We start from the raw sequence: 20,071 nt of genomic DNA on the forward strand, positions 1-20,071 counted from the left end.
GAACCAAACATGCCTGTACAAAAATGGTACATGCATGAAGGCACAGGACTGGATCCCAGCACACAATCAGTGAAGGCAAATATGAACACTGAGTTTCTTAAACCTTAGAAGTAGTAATTAATGCTGCAACAGTAATAACATCAAAAGCAGTAGCAACACTCCAACAGCAATAGTCTACTTGGAACAGTGAATGGAGTTAGTTAGTTTCATAATCCAACAATTATTTGTTCCATCAATCATTTGTATAATTAGTCATAATGAGTGGAACAAGTCATCTTATATACACATTACATATTCATATGTACACTGCATGCTGAACATTTACAATTTTGTTAATGTGGTTGTGAGTTAGTAATTCCTACCCATCACCTTCTACACATGTTACAATAACAGAAATTCTTCTAGGAAACAGAAAGAGTTGACAAGCAAAAACGATTTCAGTTTGTTTTCAAATTTACTGACTATCAGACAAGTAAGTGATCAAAAATTTTTGTGGGAGCATTGTGCACCCATTTTTGTGCTAAAGACCAACATGACGTGGACTAATGAATGTCATTTTTCTGCTACTGTAATTACATACATCATTGTTCTTTTGAGGCCCTAGTCAAAATGCCCAATTCCTGAAACAGAAGTCTACAAGATGATCACGGTTGAGTACAATATATTATTCTTACAACAAATTTTTGAGCAATGAATACTTTCTTTCTTAAAGATGAGTTACTGCAGAATATTATTCCATATGATCTTTCTGAATGAAAAAAAGCAAAAATGTCGACTTACTCATATGTCTCTCCCCAATATTTGCAATGATTCGAAGTGCAAATGTAGTTGAACCAAGATGTTGTAGGAGTTCAAAAATGTGCTTTTTCCAGTTTAAATTCTCTTTAATACTGACACCCAAAACTTTTTAGTTGACACCTTAGCACAATGACAAGCAGTATGAACTCTTGATGTGTGAGGGTGGGCATTATCGTGCTGGAATGTAAGCCCAGGACAACTTGCCATGAAGGGAAACAAAACAAAGCATAGAATATCACAGATATACCACTGTGCTATAAAAGAGTGCCACAGATGACAACCAAAGGTGTCCTGCTATGAAAAGAAACAGACCCCAGACCATCACTCCCAATTGTGGGGCCACATGGCAGGCGGGCAATCAGGTTGGTATACCACCACCGTCTGGGGCATCTTCAGACGCATTTTTGGCCTGAAATCTCATTGGCTGGAGGAGAATTGTCTTCAGCAGTGGTAACTGCTTTGAATTGTGCCCTGATGACCAACAAACCTTACCTTCACCAGCAAGATTGTCAGATCTCTCCACAAATGAGAACGTTTGGAGCATTATGGGTAGGGTACTCCAACCATTTCTGAATTTTGATGGTCCAGTGCACCAACTTGATGGAATCTGGCAAGACATCCCTCAGGAGGACATCCAACAACTCTGTCAATCAATGCCAAGCCGAATAACCACTCGTGTAAGGGCCAAAGGTTCACCAACACATTAGCGGCTCACTCAATTTCTGGAGCTCTTTCTCCTGAATAAATCACATGATTTTTTTGAAATTGTAATTTTTTAAATTGTACTGTTATTTATTTTTTTGAATAGGAGAAACAATAGTAGACCTAATATTGGGCCCTGTGGAACCCCCATAAGTGATTTCTCCCATCAGAAGCACCTCTTCTGCTGTGGAATCCCCATAAGTGATTTCTCCCCAGTCAGAAGCACCTCTTCTGCTTAAATTGGTTGAATTATGAAACATAATTTTCTGAATTCTTTTGGTTATATATGACATTATCCATTGGTTGGCTATACCATCAATTCCACAAAACCTCAGTTTATCCAGGAGACTATTGTGATTAACATGGTTAAATGCCTTAGATAGGTCACAGAAAACACCAACTGGTGCTGTTTTGTTATTTAGTGATTGTAGAATTTGGTAAGTGAACATGGAAATGACGTTCTCACTTGAATAACTTTTCTGAAATCCTAACTATGATTAACTAAGATATTATTGTTGCTCCGGTGGGCTATAAAGGATGTTAGTGATATGGGTTGTAGTTATTAACACCTCTCCTATGACCTTGTTATGGAGGGGTTTAATAGTGGCACATCTCAGTCTCCCTGGAGAAATGCAAGGGTTAGTGATGCATTTCAGAAAAGACAGTACTTACACTGTCGAGCCATGTTAGTATGATCACCTGTCAAAAGCCTGAATAACCGTTTTTTGCAGTGTGGATTGCTGAGAGATGTGCAGGAAGAGAGACAATGAGGTTCTGAAAGGTACAGACAGGGACAGGGAGCCATGCCAAGGCCAATGCTGTGGCCAGCTGCCCCAGGTTTCTCAGCTGAGGATCCATAGAACATACAGCCTGCTTGAAGCGGTGCCACAGTTTCTCAACTGGGTCTAAATCTAGGATGTCTAGTGGCCAGGGGTGTATGGTAAACCCATCCTGGTACTCTTTGAACTACACACATAAACTGTGGGCTGTGTGACACATCGCACTCTCCTACTGGTAGATGCCATTATACAAAGAAAAAACAAACTGCATATAGGCAATATAATGTAAATGGATAGGTAAAAAATTTACTCCCCAAGTGGTAGACAGGGAACACACACAAAAGAGTTTAAATTTTGCAAGCTTTTGGAGCCAGTGGCTCCTTCTTCTGGCAGAAGAGTTGAAGTGGAAGGAAGAAATGTGAAGGAAAAGGACGGGAGAGGTTTAGGGAAAGGGGTACAGTTCAGAAAAGTCATCCAGAACTCCAGGTCAGAGGAAACTAACCGGACAGGATGAGAAGGAAAGACCGATAGGCACTACAGTGGATGAGATTAGAAAACTGTGAGAGCTTAAAGATGGAAGACTGAGTAATATACAAGACAGAGATTACTACTAAAACACCTGGCATGAGTTAATAAGAGTGAAAAGCTAAGTGCATTGCATGTAACAAAGGTGGAAGGGAGGACAGTGAAAAATAGACAGGTCAGAAAATGAAAGATGTAGAAAACTAAAATGGAGTGAAGAAAGGAGTAGTTGCTGTGAATAAATTCTGTGATGGAAGGAAGTAACGTGAGTTAAGGCTAGATGGATGATGAGAACCAAGGACGTGTTATAGTGCTAGTTTCCACCAGCAGAGTTCTGAGAATCCACCTAGCACATGTGGTGACACAGCCACAGAGGTCATCACTGTCATGTTGTACAGCATGCTCTGCAACAGGACATTGTATGTTGCCTGTATACACTCTCTGCCTATGCCCGTTTGTCCTGACTGATAACTGGGTGGTAGGCATGCCAACCTAAAAGGCCAAACAGTGTTTACATAACAGCTTTTGTATGACGTGTCATTTCATAATATGCTGTACAACATGACAGTGATGACCTAGGTGCCTGTTTCACCACATGCGCCATCTTGATTCTTCCCCCAGACACCAGTTTCTCAGAACTCTGCAGGTGGGAACTAGCACTACAACATGTCCTCGGTTCTTACCACCCACCTGACCTTAATTTACAATAATTCCTTCCATCTCAGCATTTATTCAAAGTAACTACTCCTTTCTGGATCCCATTTTAGTTTCCTACATCTTTTATTTTCTCACCTGTCTATTTTTCGACATCCCCCCTCACACCTCCGTTACATGCAATGCACTTAGCTTTTCACTCTTATTTACTCATGCCTGATGTTTTAGTAGTTATCTCTGTCTTGTGTATTACCTTGTCTTCCACCATTAAGCTCCCAGGTTTTCAAATCTCGTCTGGTTCAGTCTCCAAGAATCAATCTCCCCTTCTCATCCCGTTCAGTAAGTCTCCCCTGACCCAGGATTCTGGATGACTTTTCTGAACTGTACCCCTTTCCGTAAACCTCTCCAGTTCTTTTCATTCACCCCTATTCCTTCCCCTTCAACTTTTCTGCCAGAAGAAGCAGCCACTGGCTCCAAAAGCCAGTAAAAGTTAAACACTTTTGTGTGTGTGTTCCCCTGCCGCAGCTTGGTGAGTAGATTTTTTTATATCCATTTACATTATATTGTCAATAACTGATTATTTTCGTTATTATATTGGCCCATATGGCCATCATTTCTTCTTATGTAACCCTCTTGACAGTCTCTGTTGTCATCTGTCTTGTTCAAACTATGTTTTCTACCTTTCGTGCTAGTAGTCTGATTGTTTACTTATTTGTAGCACCCAGATTAATTAACACTTTGCCTTTGCATCTTTTCTAGTACTCAGTTATCTGCCCCTCATGTTTCCTTCGATGATATTATCCATCAAGCAGACTTCAGACTGCAACAACATGGCAGACTTCACCTCAGAAAGCTATCCCACCTTCTCCTAAACTACCTCAACAGTGGTGTTTCCCTTTCTGTCCCTCTGCAGCTCCCCAAACAGCCACACCATCATCCACTGCTCTTCTCCTACAAACCGAGCTTGACCAACCTCCTTAACATCCCACAGCCTTCGCCACTGCCTCCCAGACCAGTAATAACTCACAGTCACAAGACCCAGTCACAACAGTACAGTGTTCTCAACCTCTCATCCAAAGTACTCTCCCCTACTGAATTATCTGTATTATCCTAGGGTCTCACTTTCAGCTCTAAACCTGCATTTAACCATGCTGCTTTGGTGAAGGACCTACTTTCCTTTACACGTAATGTCAACTGAAAATATCACTTTGCAAACCAATCCCAAAGCCTTCCTAACAGCAAACCTGACATTGAACCTTGCCTTCAACAGTTCGGACCACGATCCCAATTTGATCCATCACCACTACCTCAGAATCATCCCTTACAAGCTTTCCAAAAGTTCCTCACATCTAGCAGTGCTTCACAACCTTTCCTCAGGTCCCCACAACATAGCCTAACATGTCCTTTCCAAGCTCTATGTTCCCTAAAAGCTGAAGACTCCATCATTATCCTCCCAGCAGAAAAAGGATCTACCACTGTGTTATTCTGGTCCTCACGAGCTGCTGCACTCTGCTAGATTGGCTTGCTGATATTTTCATAGTGGTGGCCAACAGTTGGCAACGCTTGTTCATGATGAAAAGATCAAACATTCACAAACATGTACCTCATGTTTCCATTGGGAGAAAATACTTCTGTTGCTGGTAAGACACATTAAGAGTTAATGTGCACGATTATAGCCAGAGGGTCTGAAAGGGTTAAACCTCTCCAGTCCTTTTCCTTCACCCCTCTTCCTTCCCCTATAACTCTTCTGACAGAAGCAGGAACTACTGGCTCTGAAATCTTGTAAAGATTAAACCCTTTTGAGTATGTGTTCCCCTGCTGTCGCTTGGTGTGTACATTTTTCACCTATCCATTTATATTAAACTGCTTATAGGGGTGGACATGGTCCCCAAGGATAGAAGCGTATTTTCAGGGAATGCCACAAAAACATTCCCCCAGACCATAATGATTCCTTCACTGGCATGGACCCTTCCTAAAATTGTTACAAAATGTTCGCTTTCAGATGTTTCACACCATACATGCCAATACCCACCTCTCTGATAGAGCATAAAACATGATTCACCTGAAAAGGCCATCTGTCAGCATTCAGTGTACATCCACTTGCAGTATTGGTATGCAAATTCCAGGCTTTGTCACTGAAGAATGGCAGTCGGTATGGATGCATGAACCTGGCACCTGATGCAGAGGCCCATATGTTGGTAGCCCCATGGTTTGCCTGTGTGATCAGTTGCTCAAAAGTTGTATGTCTATTCGCCCGTACACATCTCTGCAGCCATTGTCCCCCCCCCCCCCCCCCCCCCCCCTGCCCCTGTGATCTATTTCTCGTGGTGCATCATAGTTGTCTCAGTGCCAGTTTTGAATAATGCCATTTTGCCTTGCATGGCATACTTTCATCAGGGTGACATATAAAACAGTTTACAAACTTAGGCTTTTCAGACACCCTTGGCCACCCTTGGCCTGAAAGCCAATGATCATGCCTTTTTGGGTGTCTAATAAATTGCCCCCACTTCTACATTATGAACAATGACTGCACTGTTTTTTCCATCCTCCCAACACACTTTATATGCCTTCCACTGCTAGTGTGCCACCTGCTGTCTGTGACTTGTTATTGCTAGTTGACCTTGAAAGCAGGAAGTGGTCACATTAATGTGACTGGACCACATATTATATGAGAACAAGTCTTTAGTACTCTGTTGTAAACACCATCAAATCCATATGACCTTTTATTTTTGAGAGCATACATAATTTTCTTAATTTCAGAAGGAGAAGTGGGTGAGATTTCCATACGATTGAAATATGAATTGTCTGTTCCTACATTTTCTACTACATTTAAGAATTGATTATTAAATGTATATGCTACAGGTAACTGATCGTTTATAGCTCCAAGTGCAGCTAACACATCAATAACTCCTACAAGCAGAGAATCTGGGGCTCCAACTGCGACCATTTCCACCTACACTATGTGATCAAAAGTACCCGGACACCTGGCTGAAAATGACTTACAAGTTCATGGTGCCCTCCATTGGTAATGCTGGAATTAAATATGGTGTTGGCCCACCCTTAGCCTTGATGACAGCTTCCACTTTCAGAATGTTCAATCAGGTGCTGGAAGGTTTCTTGGCAAATGGCAGCCCATTCTTCAAAGAGTGCTGCACTGAGGAGAGGTATCGGTGTCGGTCGGTGACGTCTGGCATGAAGTCGGTGTTTCAAAACATCCCAAAGGTGTTTTATAGGATTCAGGTCAGGACACTGTGCAGGCCAGTCCATTAGAGGCAAGTTATTGTCGTGTAATCACTCTGCCACAGGCCAGTTGCTCGATCCTGTTGAAAGATGCAGTCGCCACCCTCGAATTGCTCTTCATCAGTGGGAAGCTAGAAGGTGCTTAAACCATCAATGTAGGTCTGTGCTGTGATAGTGCCATGCAAAACAACAAGGGGTGGAAGCCCCCTCCATGAAAAACATGACCACACTATAACACCACCGCCGCCAAATTTTACTATTGTCACTACACATCGAGGCAGATGATGTTCACTGGGCATTTGCCATACCCATACCCTGCCATTGGATCACCACATTGTGTACCATGATTTGTCACTCCACACAACAGTTTTCCACTGTTCAATCATCCAATGTTTACGCTCCTTACACCAAGCGAGGTGTTTCCAGAATGAGATTTTCACTCTGCAGCGGAGTGTGCGCTGATATGAAACTTCCTGGCAGATTAAAACTGTGTGCCCGACCGAGACTCAAACTCGGGACCTTTGCCTTTGCGGGCAAGTGCTCTACCATCTGAGCTACCGAAGCACGACTCATGCCCGGTACTCACAGTTTTACTTCTGCCAGTATCTCGTCTCCTACCTTCCAAACTTTACAGAAGCTCTCCTGTGAACCTTGCAGACCTAGCACTCCTGAAAGAAAGGATATAACGGACACATGGCTTATCCACAGCCTGGGGGATGTTTCCAGGAAGTTTCATATCAGTGCACACTCCACTGCAGAGTGAAAATCTCATTCTGGAAACATCCCCCAGGCTGTGGCTAAGCCATGTCTCCGCTATATCCTTTCTTTCAGGAGTGCTAGTTCTGCAAGGTTCGCAGGAGAGCTTCTGTAAAGTAGGAGACAAGATACTGGCAGAAGTAAAGCTGTGAGTACCGGGCGTGAGTCGAGCTTCAGTAGCTCAGATGGTAGAGCACTTGCCCGCGAACGGCAAAGGTCCCGAGTTCGAGTCTCGGTCGGGCACACAGTTTTAATCTTCCAAGAAGTTTCAAATGAGGTGTTGTTTGGCATTTACTGGTGTGATGTGTGGCTTATGAGCAGCTGCTCGATCATTAAATTCAAGTTTTCTCACCTCCTGCCTGCCATAGTACTTGCAGTGGATCCTGATGTTGTTTGGAATTCCTGTGTGGTGGTCTGGATAGATGGCTGCCTATTACACATTACTACCCTCTTCAAGTGTCAGCAGTCTCTGTCAGTCAACGGATGAGGTTGGCCTGTACACTTTTGTGCTGCACATGTCCCTTCACATTTCCAATTCACTATTACATCGTAAAAATTGGACATAGGGATGTTTAGGAGTGTGGAAATCTTGCGTACAGACATATGACACAAGTGATACCCAATCACCTGACCACGTTCGAAGTCTGTGAGTTCTGTAGAGTGCCCCATTCTGCTCTCTCACGATGTCTAATGACTACTGAAGTTGCTAGTATGGAGTACCTGGCAGTAGGTGGCAGCACAATGCACCTAATATGAAAAACGTAAGTTTTTGGTGGTGTCTGGATACTTTTGATCACACAGTGTGTTCAGACACATGCTTAGGAATGGGACAGCTATATCCAGTGCCCCTCTCTGCACTTACAGTCATGTAACATTTCTGATATGGCATTGTTATGTGCATATCTTCTGTCTACTAATTCTAAATAGTTGAATTTGCTTCAAAAACTAAAGTCCTTATTAGACTCAGAAACTGGAATTTTCAAAGATTTGTACATTACTTTCCTCATATTATGAATAAAAGTGTCAGATAATAGCAGGCAGGCATTTTAGAAAATATTTTCAGTGGTACAAATGCTCTAATCAATCGTATGTAGCACGGGCAAATGTATTTAAAGGTCTTTGCTGCAAATGCCATTGTTAGTGTACTAAATCGAGTTACAATCAATTGTATGCACATTTCTTTGTACAAGATATAATCAGTCAGTTTCCTGTAGACCAGAACAAGTGTTTAAAAGCACTACAGTTGGAGAATCTGACCCTACAAGATGTTCTCAAACTTGCTAAAGCTCACAAGGTTTCACATAAGATGCTACATTTGTTCATGGTGTGTGTCTTCTATTAAAATCCCATCCTGTTCCCATAGCAAATTGTGAAACTGGGATTCAAACTGCTCAACATGTGGCAGTGTCAGCACTGTGTCTTACACTGAAAGTTCATCCAGTTTTCACACCAAATTGCACAACCAGGTTTCAAACAGCCCATCATTTAACAGAGACTGCACACACTAGCTCACCAGTCTGCATCTTACATATGCAGGGGACTGTTTATCCAAAACTGCTCATAGAGCTCTTTTGGATAAACAGTCCCCTGCATCTCATTCAGATTGACTGCCCTCACAATTGCCCCTGCCCATGTGCCTACAGTGCTATTGCACTCACCTCTGACACCAGCGACCTCATAAACACATATGCTGCTTGGAATGTCACAAGCTCACCCTTGTCGCTGCCATCAGCAGCAGCCATATATGTTCATCTGTGCATGAGCATGGGCATAAATGAGGTCACATCATTCTGCTTCAATTAGATCTTTCTTCGGCACTACCACATAAAATGTGACTCACAACCCACCATTTTGGATTGCCCAGTCACATTTCAAGAAGATACAGGAGCTTCCATGTCTCTCATAAATGATAACACATTTACTCTGGCTGAGTACCTTCAATTGCTTCCAACAGATTAGCATCTAATGAGCTACAGGTAACAGAGCATCCCCCTCCATCGTTACTGTAATGCGATGGTCTGCTATAAGACTTAATTAATATTTTCTGTCTTTGCTTAAGACTGTGCTCAGACTCTTTTTAGTCTCAAAACTTTTAATGCATGTGGTTTCCAGACTGATGATTTGGTTGCCATGTGGTGCCTTTTGACAATCTTTACAGCCTGTGTGAAAGTTTCTTATCACTCTTCATCCTGGGTTTAGTTGTGCTACCAATTATGCAGCATACATTGAAATAAAACCATTAGACACTCCACATTTCTTTCTTGTCCACCCAAACTGTGTCAAACTTCACCTTACGTTCTGAGCAGGAATGGGTTATACCACAGCATTTGGCATTTAGGCATACTGACACCCATTACTACAAATCTATGCACTACTCTATAAGTGTTTCTCTGGATATCTGAAGTATTATTCATATCTGTGGAGATTTTAAAATGATTTAAATGCTTAATCAATTATCGATACTTACATCATTCCCCACATCAACAAACTTAGATCAAAACTAGTCAGAAGAAAATATTTTTTCAAAATTGACCTAGCAAAGGTGTACTGTATATACAGCTGCCACTAGAAGAGGTTTATCAGCAGTTTATGGTCATTAGTTCTCCTTTCAACCTCTACCACTATAATCACTTCCCTTTCAGTGTGGTTAGTACCCTTGTAATCTTTCAGAATTATTGGAACTCCCTGTGTTGCATTAACTACCACTATGACATGGTCATTGCAGGCAAAATGAGGGAAGCACATCAACATAATCTCTGCCTTCTTTTCCAAACTTTATAATGCAAGGATTCTGTTGCAACCTAAGAGAAATTAGGATTCTTTCAATCAAAGGTTGACTACCAGGAACATGTTCTTAGTATGGATGTACGGTTATGCCTAATGAAGAAAACATCTGTCATCATCAAACCCCACCTGCAAAGTAAACTTAAAGAATTACAATCCTTACTGGGCAAAGTCAATTATTATGAGAAATGTATCCTCCAGGCATCAGAAACATCCCAACCTCTCAACCTCCTCAGAAAAAAGGCACCAAATTTCATGGGTCTCTCTTGCCAACAAGTTTTTGATTACTCAAGTGCACCTTTCAATGCGCCCATTCCTAGCCATGTTTATCCTCAGTAAACCATATGTCCTTATTGCCAATACCTACTAACACAACATGGATGCACCTTTACCACACAAAAATTCTGATCACACAGAACACCTCATGTCATGTGCCTTGAAAACTCTAAATTCTGCTCGACTTTACTACAGTTCCATTGAAAAGAAAGTGCTATAAATAACTCGTGACACAAAACAATTTCATAAATTCCTCTAAGAAGTATAATTTCACCTGACTATTGACCAAAATGCTCTGGACTCCCTCTTCAATCCTCCCATCCCTTTAATGGACAAAATAGCTCAGAGATTACAAAGGTAGTCATTTTTATAAGCAAATACCAATACCAGATCCGCTAGAGATCTGCCTCTCATCATGCCAATGGAGATGCGTTTTCCTGGAAACCCATGCATCCCAATCCACACTTTGATAAACAAGATCCAATGAGTTTTGCTATTGATGGGAGGCTATTGGATATTCTTGACGAGCTGCCCATCACTATGCAAAAGATTATTCGTGCTATAATAGAGGGGCCAGTCCTCAAACAGGTAGTACACTTCATATGCCTGCTCACCAACACCCCTGTTGAGCTTCAAACTCTGCACTTGCTACAACATCAAACACAAGCAAACCATAAGAGGCATCCTTCGGTATTCAGTAACTGAAAGCTACCGTCGGATTCTCATCCTATGCAGCATCACCCTTGCAGCATGTGGTTTCTGCATGCAGACCTCTGGAGAATGCCACTTGCAGATGGCACATTTACTGGCCAGACTTGTCCCAGGACACAGAACATGTTGTCCATGGCAACACTGATGGTACTGCTGCAAATTTTTTTGTCCTGAATGACACTGAAACAACCATGGTGGCACATCCACACCAAATCAGTATTCTTACAAGTGGGACACAACACATGCTATACATCAACACACTCTCATCAAGCATGGCATAACAATTCGACAGTGACTGGCATTTCCTTGGTGACATGGGTAGAGGCCATTGAAATGCTCTCCAAACCTCCCTATGTAACTCACTCAAATACCCCATCCTCAGCCCCAACTATCCACTGTAATGGGACTGGTCAATGGTACATCTTTTGTTATGTAATGTTCTTGCTGATACAGTTAAAAAAGGATTACCTGATGAATAGGTTATGGAATAATGATATTTGTAACTATAATTAACTTTCTGACATACATAATTTTGATACTTTACCAGGTTCAAGCATAATTAGACATAAAGGAGGCACTGTTTGATACCATAATATTATTATTTTGTATTAAATAGTGAATTAAGGGAAATTCTTGAAGACTTGTATTTTGTAAGTGACTTAAACATATTTATGCCATTTCTTCCACACATATGACTGTATCAGTGAGTCCACCCTTTATCAAGGACTCAGGGAGAATGTTAGTAATAAAAACCACCCAGTAATTAAAATGTAAATTGACTTTTTTCTGTATCAATTGTTTATTATATAAAATGTATTGCTAACTAAATTCTGCTTATGCAAAACTTGTAACCATATTTTACAGTAGCAATACTTTATTTAAATTGTCAATGAATTATAACTTTTAACTGTAATTCCAATTATGCACTCTTCTAAACAGTATTATGTAAAATGGTGATTCTTAAATGGTACTGTTATCGTGGCAACAGTGCCCGGCATTGTATTCTGTGTTTAGTCTGCTTTCATATGTGCTGAGATGGTAGCCTGTGTTAGTTGCAGCACAGAATGTTTAAATTAATATATTTAATTGTCTGGTGAAATTTAAAGCAATAAGTGAAGAATAGTTTAAACGGTGTTGGGTTAATTACCATATTTACATCATATCCAGGCAAACGATGGATATGCACTTCCCACAGGTGAATTTAATTATAATACAGTTCTTAGTTGTGCATTCGCCATTCAAACTTTTACCTCTCAGTGATGTACACTGGCAATTGATCCAATATGATCATCTTCAGCTTTTCAGTGTCTGTTATTTCCACTCATTATGATGACTGTTATTTCAAATATTGAATGTCACACAGTGCACTAAAAAAGATAGTTGTGACAGAGGCTGCTCCTCACATCTTGGACTCAGGCAGTGGACCACAATTGTGATACATTCAGTTTATGAACTTCTACAGAAACAATAACATCCAAAATATGTTATCTGCCCCTCTTTGTCCCACGTCTAATAATGAAGCTGAGAGCCTCAAGCGCACATTCAAAATGCAAATGACCAAAATCATCAGTGTTACCAATATGGAATATGTGCTGCATGCTTTTTTTATGAGCCTGCAAGAACACCCCAGTCCAGGGCCACTCCCTAACTGAAATTCTGCAGGCTCATTGGCAGCACACACTACTGGACTTCTTGCAGCCAGTGCCATAATAACAGATGTCAAGAAACAGCCCCAAATATGCGGTGGGTACCACTGTCTGAGACCACACATACGGCCAATTCCCAGGATGGGTTCTGGGTATCATGACTGCCAAGTGGGACTATATGATGTTCGACACTGAAGCAAAAGGGGTGTGCCTATAACTTCTCCACATAGCAACTATGAGAATGACACCACTGATGTACACTACGGCATGGCATTCCCTGTATCACAAACCTCTTCCACTGCCCAGATGTTTGAAACTGTGGACACAACTCTACCTTTAGAGGTGAGATAGACAAGGCATCTCTGACCTCCCCGTCACCACTGGAGACAGATGTGCAGCCTCTTCTGGTGGAGCCAATGGGCAATACACCCACCTACACTTTCCTTCATCTGGCTTTTTGTCTCCATCACTACCCAGACTGAATGACTCCAGGGGAGAGGGATTATGTGTCCCACTTTGATAAGAACATCGATTCAACCACAGGAGCGATTGATGTCAGTTAGTCAAAGAGGTTGGGGAGCAGGGCAACTCACGTTAGGCGATGCTCCATCATACTTACCTGACCCCGCCATCTACTAGCCAAAATGCTTTTATAAACAGCAGCCAGGATCCCCAATGACATATCGTTTGCTGAGTGTAGATTGTTGACATCATGAAAGTTGGCCACTCTCTACTACATTGTACTTAGGATCACAGTATGGATTATTAATTATCATGCTGAAATGAGTTTGCAATGACTCATGGGCTTTCTGGTATTGTTCTTCCACCATAATGCTTGCTCACTCATGCTGTCCCATCTTGTTCTGGTTCTATGAACTTTAACTTTTTTGTGATTATTTAATTGACCTCAGTGGCCAGAAACAGTAATAACGTGTGTGTGTGTGTGTGTGTGTGTGTGTGTGTGTGTGTGTGTGTGTGTGAGTTCCTTCTTTACAGGAAGGTTTTTCACCAAATGCTCAAGTGTATAGTAGTCTTTTTGCTGTGCCTGTTAGCAAACTCAACATTTCCTCTATATGGTGAGTAACAATCTATCCTTTTCAAAACTGGTTACTTTTGAAACTAAATTCTTTCACAAATTTTCTGTAGTTAATTTACACAGAATTGCATGAACACAAACATAGCAGTTAATTTCACTTCAGGAAATTTCACACAAAAGATACTGTTAATCATTTCTCCCTATCTTTGCTTAAGGAGCATTACATCTGATAAATTTAAAACAATACCTTGTTGTTTATTACACATACATCCATTGACAGTGCATAGAGAAATATTACTGTCTTGTTAACCACAGTCTCAAGCCAGACAACAGCATTTGGGTACAGAAACAGGTAGCTTTTGGCTAAGAAACTTGTGGGGACGACACCCCTAAGACTATCAGTGACCAACAATGGCAGCACAGAGTGACTGGTCTGTGTCCAAAACATTTAGTTTGGATTGAACAACTGAGAATGTAAGATATTTGTGTATCATTCTATCTAAGATAAATGATATGTATTGATGAGCCAAATATTATGACCACTGCTCACTGTGATGTTGAAAGTCTACTGGCGGTGCTGTGGGCATCTGATGCAGTAAGGAAAGAATGTAAGTGAAAGAGCGATGAATGAGCAGTCATTATGGCAAAGGTACGGGCTGAAAATGTGGAAATCCACTGCTATAAGCAGTTTTGACAATGGGTACATTGTTGTGGCACTGTGGCTGGAAAAGAGAATCTCTAGAATGGTGATGCTGGTCACCTGTTTGTATGCTACCTTTGTGAGCACCTATGAAAAGTGGTTAAGGGATGGTGAAATAATGAGTAGGCCATATTGTATTGAACAACCACGTCTCATCACGAAACACAGAGGTCGGAGGACCCTCATTGTGTAATCCAGGATAGGCAGTGATCTGTGGCAGATACGATGACAGGGTACAATGCTGGTGCAAGCACAAGTGTTTCACAGCACACTGTTCAACAGCAATTGTAGAAAATGGAGCTCCACACCACATGACCCCTATGTGTTTCTGTGTTGGCCCAATGACATCATCAGTTATGATTGCAGTGGCTGCAGCATCACTGATTTTTCACCTTGGATCAATAGAAATGTCAGTCCCTGGTAGCTGAGTGGTCAGCACAATGGAATATCATACCTAACAGCCCAGGTTCGATTCCCGGATGGGTCGGAGATTTTATCAGCTCAGGGAGTGGGTGTTGTGTTGTCATCATCATCATCATTTCATCCCCATCGACACGCAAGTCACCGAAGTGGTGTCAACTTGAAAGACTTGCACCAGGCGAGCAGCCTGCCCGACAGTAGGCCCTAGCCACATGGCATAAATAAAACAGAAATGTATTGCCAGTTGAATGAATTGCATTTCTTGTTACACCAGGTCGATGGTTGGGTCCTTACACGACTTCATCCAGGCGAGTGGCTGCTCGAAACATGCACTGTGCCACAGATGCAGGCTGGTGTGGGTTGAATTATGCTATGGGGTATATTGAGTTGGACATCCATGGGACTGTGGAAGGTAATCAAAGGCATCATGATAGCAGTGAACTACATGAAAGTTATTGTGGATGACCTGCATCGTGCTTGAAGTCTCCCTCCATGCAATGATATGTTCCAGCAGGATAACTGTCTGTGTTGCAAGGTCAGAATCATGCTACAGTGGTTTGATGGGCAATATAGTGAACTCACATTGATGTCTTTGCCAGCAAATATGTCTGATCTGTACCCATTGGAACACATATTAGGTGCCAGCTGTGTGCCCATAGACCACCATCCTATAATTTGAGGAAATTGTTTGACCTGTGCATAGACATCTGGTGCCACGCACTTCTGGAATCCTGTCAAACACTTTTAGAATCCATGCCAAGCAGAGTCTCTGCTGTACTGTGTTTGAAAAGTGGAACGTCACGCTGTTAAACAGTTGGTAATAATGTTTTGGCTCACTGTTGTGTGTTGAGATTCAAAGTCTCTGTGTATCATTGGGTTATTCCTTGCCTAAATGGCAACCCTCACTGCAGAAAAGCCGCTATTACAGTGATATTACGCATCACACTGATTTCTTGTTAATGCCTACAATGCGTAAGACATGACACCAACAACTGACAGCATCAGGCCAGCTGATTCTGCCACCACACCGCCTCCACAATGCTGGTACCGTGCACATTTCAGCAATGCTGCTATCACCTGTCGACAGCCCTGCGCACACCCAAACTTTAAGTGCGAGATGATATAGGTGCACCGGCCCACTCATCACTGACAAGTGAAAACACACAAATGGCAACCATGTAACAATGCATTCACTGAGAAAGTGTATGTTCCATTCTAACAATTCTACACATTTCAGTTCATATAGAAATATCACAAACATGATTTATAAAACAAGAAAACAGAAATGGAGGAAGATTAGAGTTTAACACCCCATTGACAAGGAGGTCATTGAAGATGGATCACCTGGTTGGATTGAAAAAAGGATGGAAAGGAGACATGGAAGTGTCCTTTCTGAAGAAACCTTCTCTGTATTAACATTAAGTGATTTAGAGAAACCATGGAAAACCCAAATCTGGAAAGATGGATTGGAACTTGGACCTCACCCCTTGAGAATGTGAGTCCATTCTTGAAACAATGGTGCTACCTCAATCAACAATATCAAAATAATTAATTAGTCCTTGTTAAAGATACTCATAATGGTAGCAAATTTTAATCAACCTAGCCAATGGAAAAAGCCTAATTATTTTAATCAGAATATTGAATTTATTTCCAAATTCTGCTAACTAAAGAGGTATTAAGGTTAAACAGATATAACATGTATTAAATTTTTCTACTATAGTACTTACCCATAAATGTTTCTACCAGCCGTGCTGCCATTCTGTTGTGATATGGTATAAGAGGAGAGAAGTTCTCTTTGCGGCCAAGAGTCATGGGGAATGAAAGATCAGGCAGGGTGATGGACTTCACATCTATTTCTAATTTATCCGATGGCCCACCAAATCTGTTAGCTAAATCGGAAGCTATTGACTGGTAACGAAAAGGCTGGAAAAAAAACAATTTATTTAAATATCAACAACATATTTACAAGGACAGAAACATCAGTAAAATGCTGGGAATATGATACTGACAACCTTAATTGTTTTCTCCAAAGCATACAGTAGCATTCACCAAGAAATTATGTACTGTGTACTGAAAGCAATTAAAGAGCTCAGGAGGATTATTGTAGGGTGCACACAGGCCTTGAGATGAACGTTAAATTAAAGAGCAAGGCTAAAACATGAATTACAGATAAAACTGACATCAAACAAGGGGATGAAATACACATATGCTTTTCAACTTAATTATGGAGAAGATTATGTAGGGCACAAACAAGAAAACAGAATGACAAAGAGTACTACTAAATGAACAATGAATAGATGGATTATGCAAATGATAATAATGGCTGAAAATAAATAAGAGGTGAAAGAAAGTCTAAAGGAGTTCAGGTGGAATGCAGTAATGCTTGGATTCAATATTGGAGACGTAAAGAAAGATGTGATACAATTACAGGGTTATTACAAATGATTGAAGTGATTTCACAGCTCTACAATAACTTTATTATTTGAGATATTTTCACAATGCTTTGCACACACATACAAAAACTCAAAAAGTTTTTTTAGGCATTCACAAATGTTCGATATGTGCCCCTTTAGTGATTCGGCAGACATCAAGCCTACAATCAAGTTCCTCCCACACTCGGCGCAGCATGTCCCCATCAATGAGTTTGAAAGCATCGTTGATGCGAGCTCGCAGTTCTGGCACGTTTCTTGGTAGAGGAGGTTTAAACACTGAATCTTTCACATAACCCCACAGAAAGAAATCGCATGGGGTTAAGTCGGGAGAGCGTGGAGGCCATGACATGAATTGCTGATCATGATCTCCACCACGACCGATCCATCAGTTTTCCAACTTCCTGTTTAATAAATGCTGAACACCATGATGGAAGTGCGGTGGAGCACCATCCTGTTGAAAGAAGAAGTCGCCGCTGTCGGTCTCCAGTTCTGGCATGAGCCAATTTTCCGCAGGCTATGCGTGAAACTTGCCCGCACGCGTTCAACTGTTTCTTCGCTCACTGCAGGCCGACCCGTTGATTTCCCCTTACAGAGGCATCCAGAAGCTTTAAACTACGCATACCATCGCCGAATGGAGTTAGCAGTTGGTGGATCTTTGTTGAACTTCGTCCTGAAGTGTCGTTGCACTGTTATGACTGACTGATGTGAGTGCATTTCAAGCACGACATACACTTTCTCGGCTCCTGTCGCCATTTTGCCTCACTTCGCTCTCGAGCACTCTGACAGCAGAAACCTGAAGTGCGGCTTCAGCCGAACAAAACTTTATGAGTTTTTCTATGTATCTGTAGTGTGCCGTGATCATATGTCAATGAATGGAGCTACAGTGAATTTATGAAATCGCTTCAATCATTTGTAATAGCCCTGTATTATCAAGGAAGCATGGTAAAACTGAAATTGGACTGATGACACCGCACAGAACAAACAAATTCAAACACCTACTAAAAAAGACACTGTAGTGTCACAAAATTTAAACTATTACACTCACATTTCTTCCACTTCTGCAACATCTGATAATGAGAACAAATAGTATGTACACTCCTGGAAATTGAAATAAGAACACCGTCAATTCATTGTCCCAGGAAGGGGAAACTTTATTGACACATTCCTGGGGTCAGATACATCACATGATCACACTGACAGAACCACAGGCACATAGACACAGGCAACAGAGCATGCACAATGTTGGCACTAGTACAGTGTATATCCACCTTTCGCAGCAATGCAGGCTGCTATTCTCCCATGGAGACGATCGTAGAGATGCTGGATGTAGTCCTGTGGAACGGCTTGCCATGCCATTTCCACCTGGTGCCTCAGTTGGACCAGCGTTCGTGCTGGACGTGCACACCGCGTGAGACGACGCTTCATCCAGTCCCAAACATGCTCAATGGGGGACAGATCCAGAGATCTTGCTGGCCAGGGTAGTTGACTTACACCTTCTAGAACACGTTGGGTGGCACGGGATACATGCGGACGTGCATTGTCCTGTTGGAACAGCAAGTTCCCTTGCCGGTCTAGGAATGGTAGAACGATGGGTTCGATGACGGTTTGGATGTACTGTGCACTATTCAGTGTCCCCTCGACGATCACCAGTGGTGTATGGCCAGTGTAGGAGATCGCTCCCCACACCATGATGCCGGGTGTTGGCCCTGTGTGCCTCGGTCGTATGCAGTCCTGATTGTGGCGCTCACCTGCACAGTGCCAAACACGCATACGACCATCATTGGCACCAAGGCAGAAGCGACTCTCATCGCTGAAGACGACACGTCTCCATTCGTCCCTCCATTCACGCCTGTCGCGACACCACTGGAGGCGGGCTGCAGGATGTTGGGGTGTGAGCGGAAGACGGCCTAACGGTGTGCGGGACCGTAGCCCAGCTTCATGGAGACGGTTGCGAATGGTCCTCGCCGATACACCAGGAGCAACAGTGTCCCTAATTTGCTGGGAAGTGGCGGTGCGGTCCCCTATGGCACTGCGTAGGATCCTACGGTCTTGGCGTGCATCCGTGCGTCGCTGCGGTCTGGTCCCAGGTCGACGGGCACGTGCACCTTCCGCCGACCACTGGCGACAACATCGATGTACTGTGGAGACCTCACGCCCCACGTGTTGAGCAATTCGGCGGTACGTCCACCCGGCCTCCCGCATGCCCACTATACGCCCTCGCTCAAAGTCCGTCGACTGCACATACGGTTCACGTCCACGCTGTCGCGGCGTGCTACCAGTGTTAAAGACTGCGATGGAGCTCCGTATGCCACGGCAAACTGGCTGACACTGACGGCGGCGGTGCACAAATGCTGCGCAGCTAGCGCCATTCGACGGCCAACACCGCGGTTCCTGGTGTGTCCGCTGTGCCGTGCGTGTGATCATTGCTTGTACAGTCCTCTCGCAGTGTCCGGAGCAAGTATGGTGGGTCTGACACACCGGTGTCAATGTGTTCTTTTTTCCATTTCCAGGAGTGTATTTTACACTTTTATTAATCTCTGTAAAGCATATGACTGATTTATTGCTTTGTTTTTCTTGTGTTTTATGTTCATTGGATTAGGCTGTGTCTTAGCAAA

At 42.4% G+C, this 20,071-nt stretch overlaps 1 protein-coding gene across 1 annotated transcript in view; it reads right to left on the reverse strand.

Annotated features, from left to right (window-relative positions):
* The window catches only part of LOC126101182 (phenoloxidase 2-like), a 213,004-nt gene that overhangs the window by 177,850 nt on the left and 15,083 nt on the right, over positions 1 to 20,071 (reverse strand). Inside the window, exon 3 of the mRNA XM_049911879.1 lies at positions 16,752 to 16,947. Coding sequence (XP_049767836.1) covers positions 16,752 to 16,947 — 196 coding nt within the window. The remainder of the gene's footprint in view (positions 1 to 16,751; positions 16,948 to 20,071) is intronic.

Source organism: Schistocerca cancellata, chromosome 9 (genome assembly GCF_023864275.1).
Source record: "Schistocerca cancellata isolate TAMUIC-IGC-003103 chromosome 9, iqSchCanc2.1, whole genome shotgun sequence".
NCBI classification, from domain to species: domain Eukaryota; kingdom Metazoa; phylum Arthropoda; class Insecta; order Orthoptera; family Acrididae; genus Schistocerca; species Schistocerca cancellata.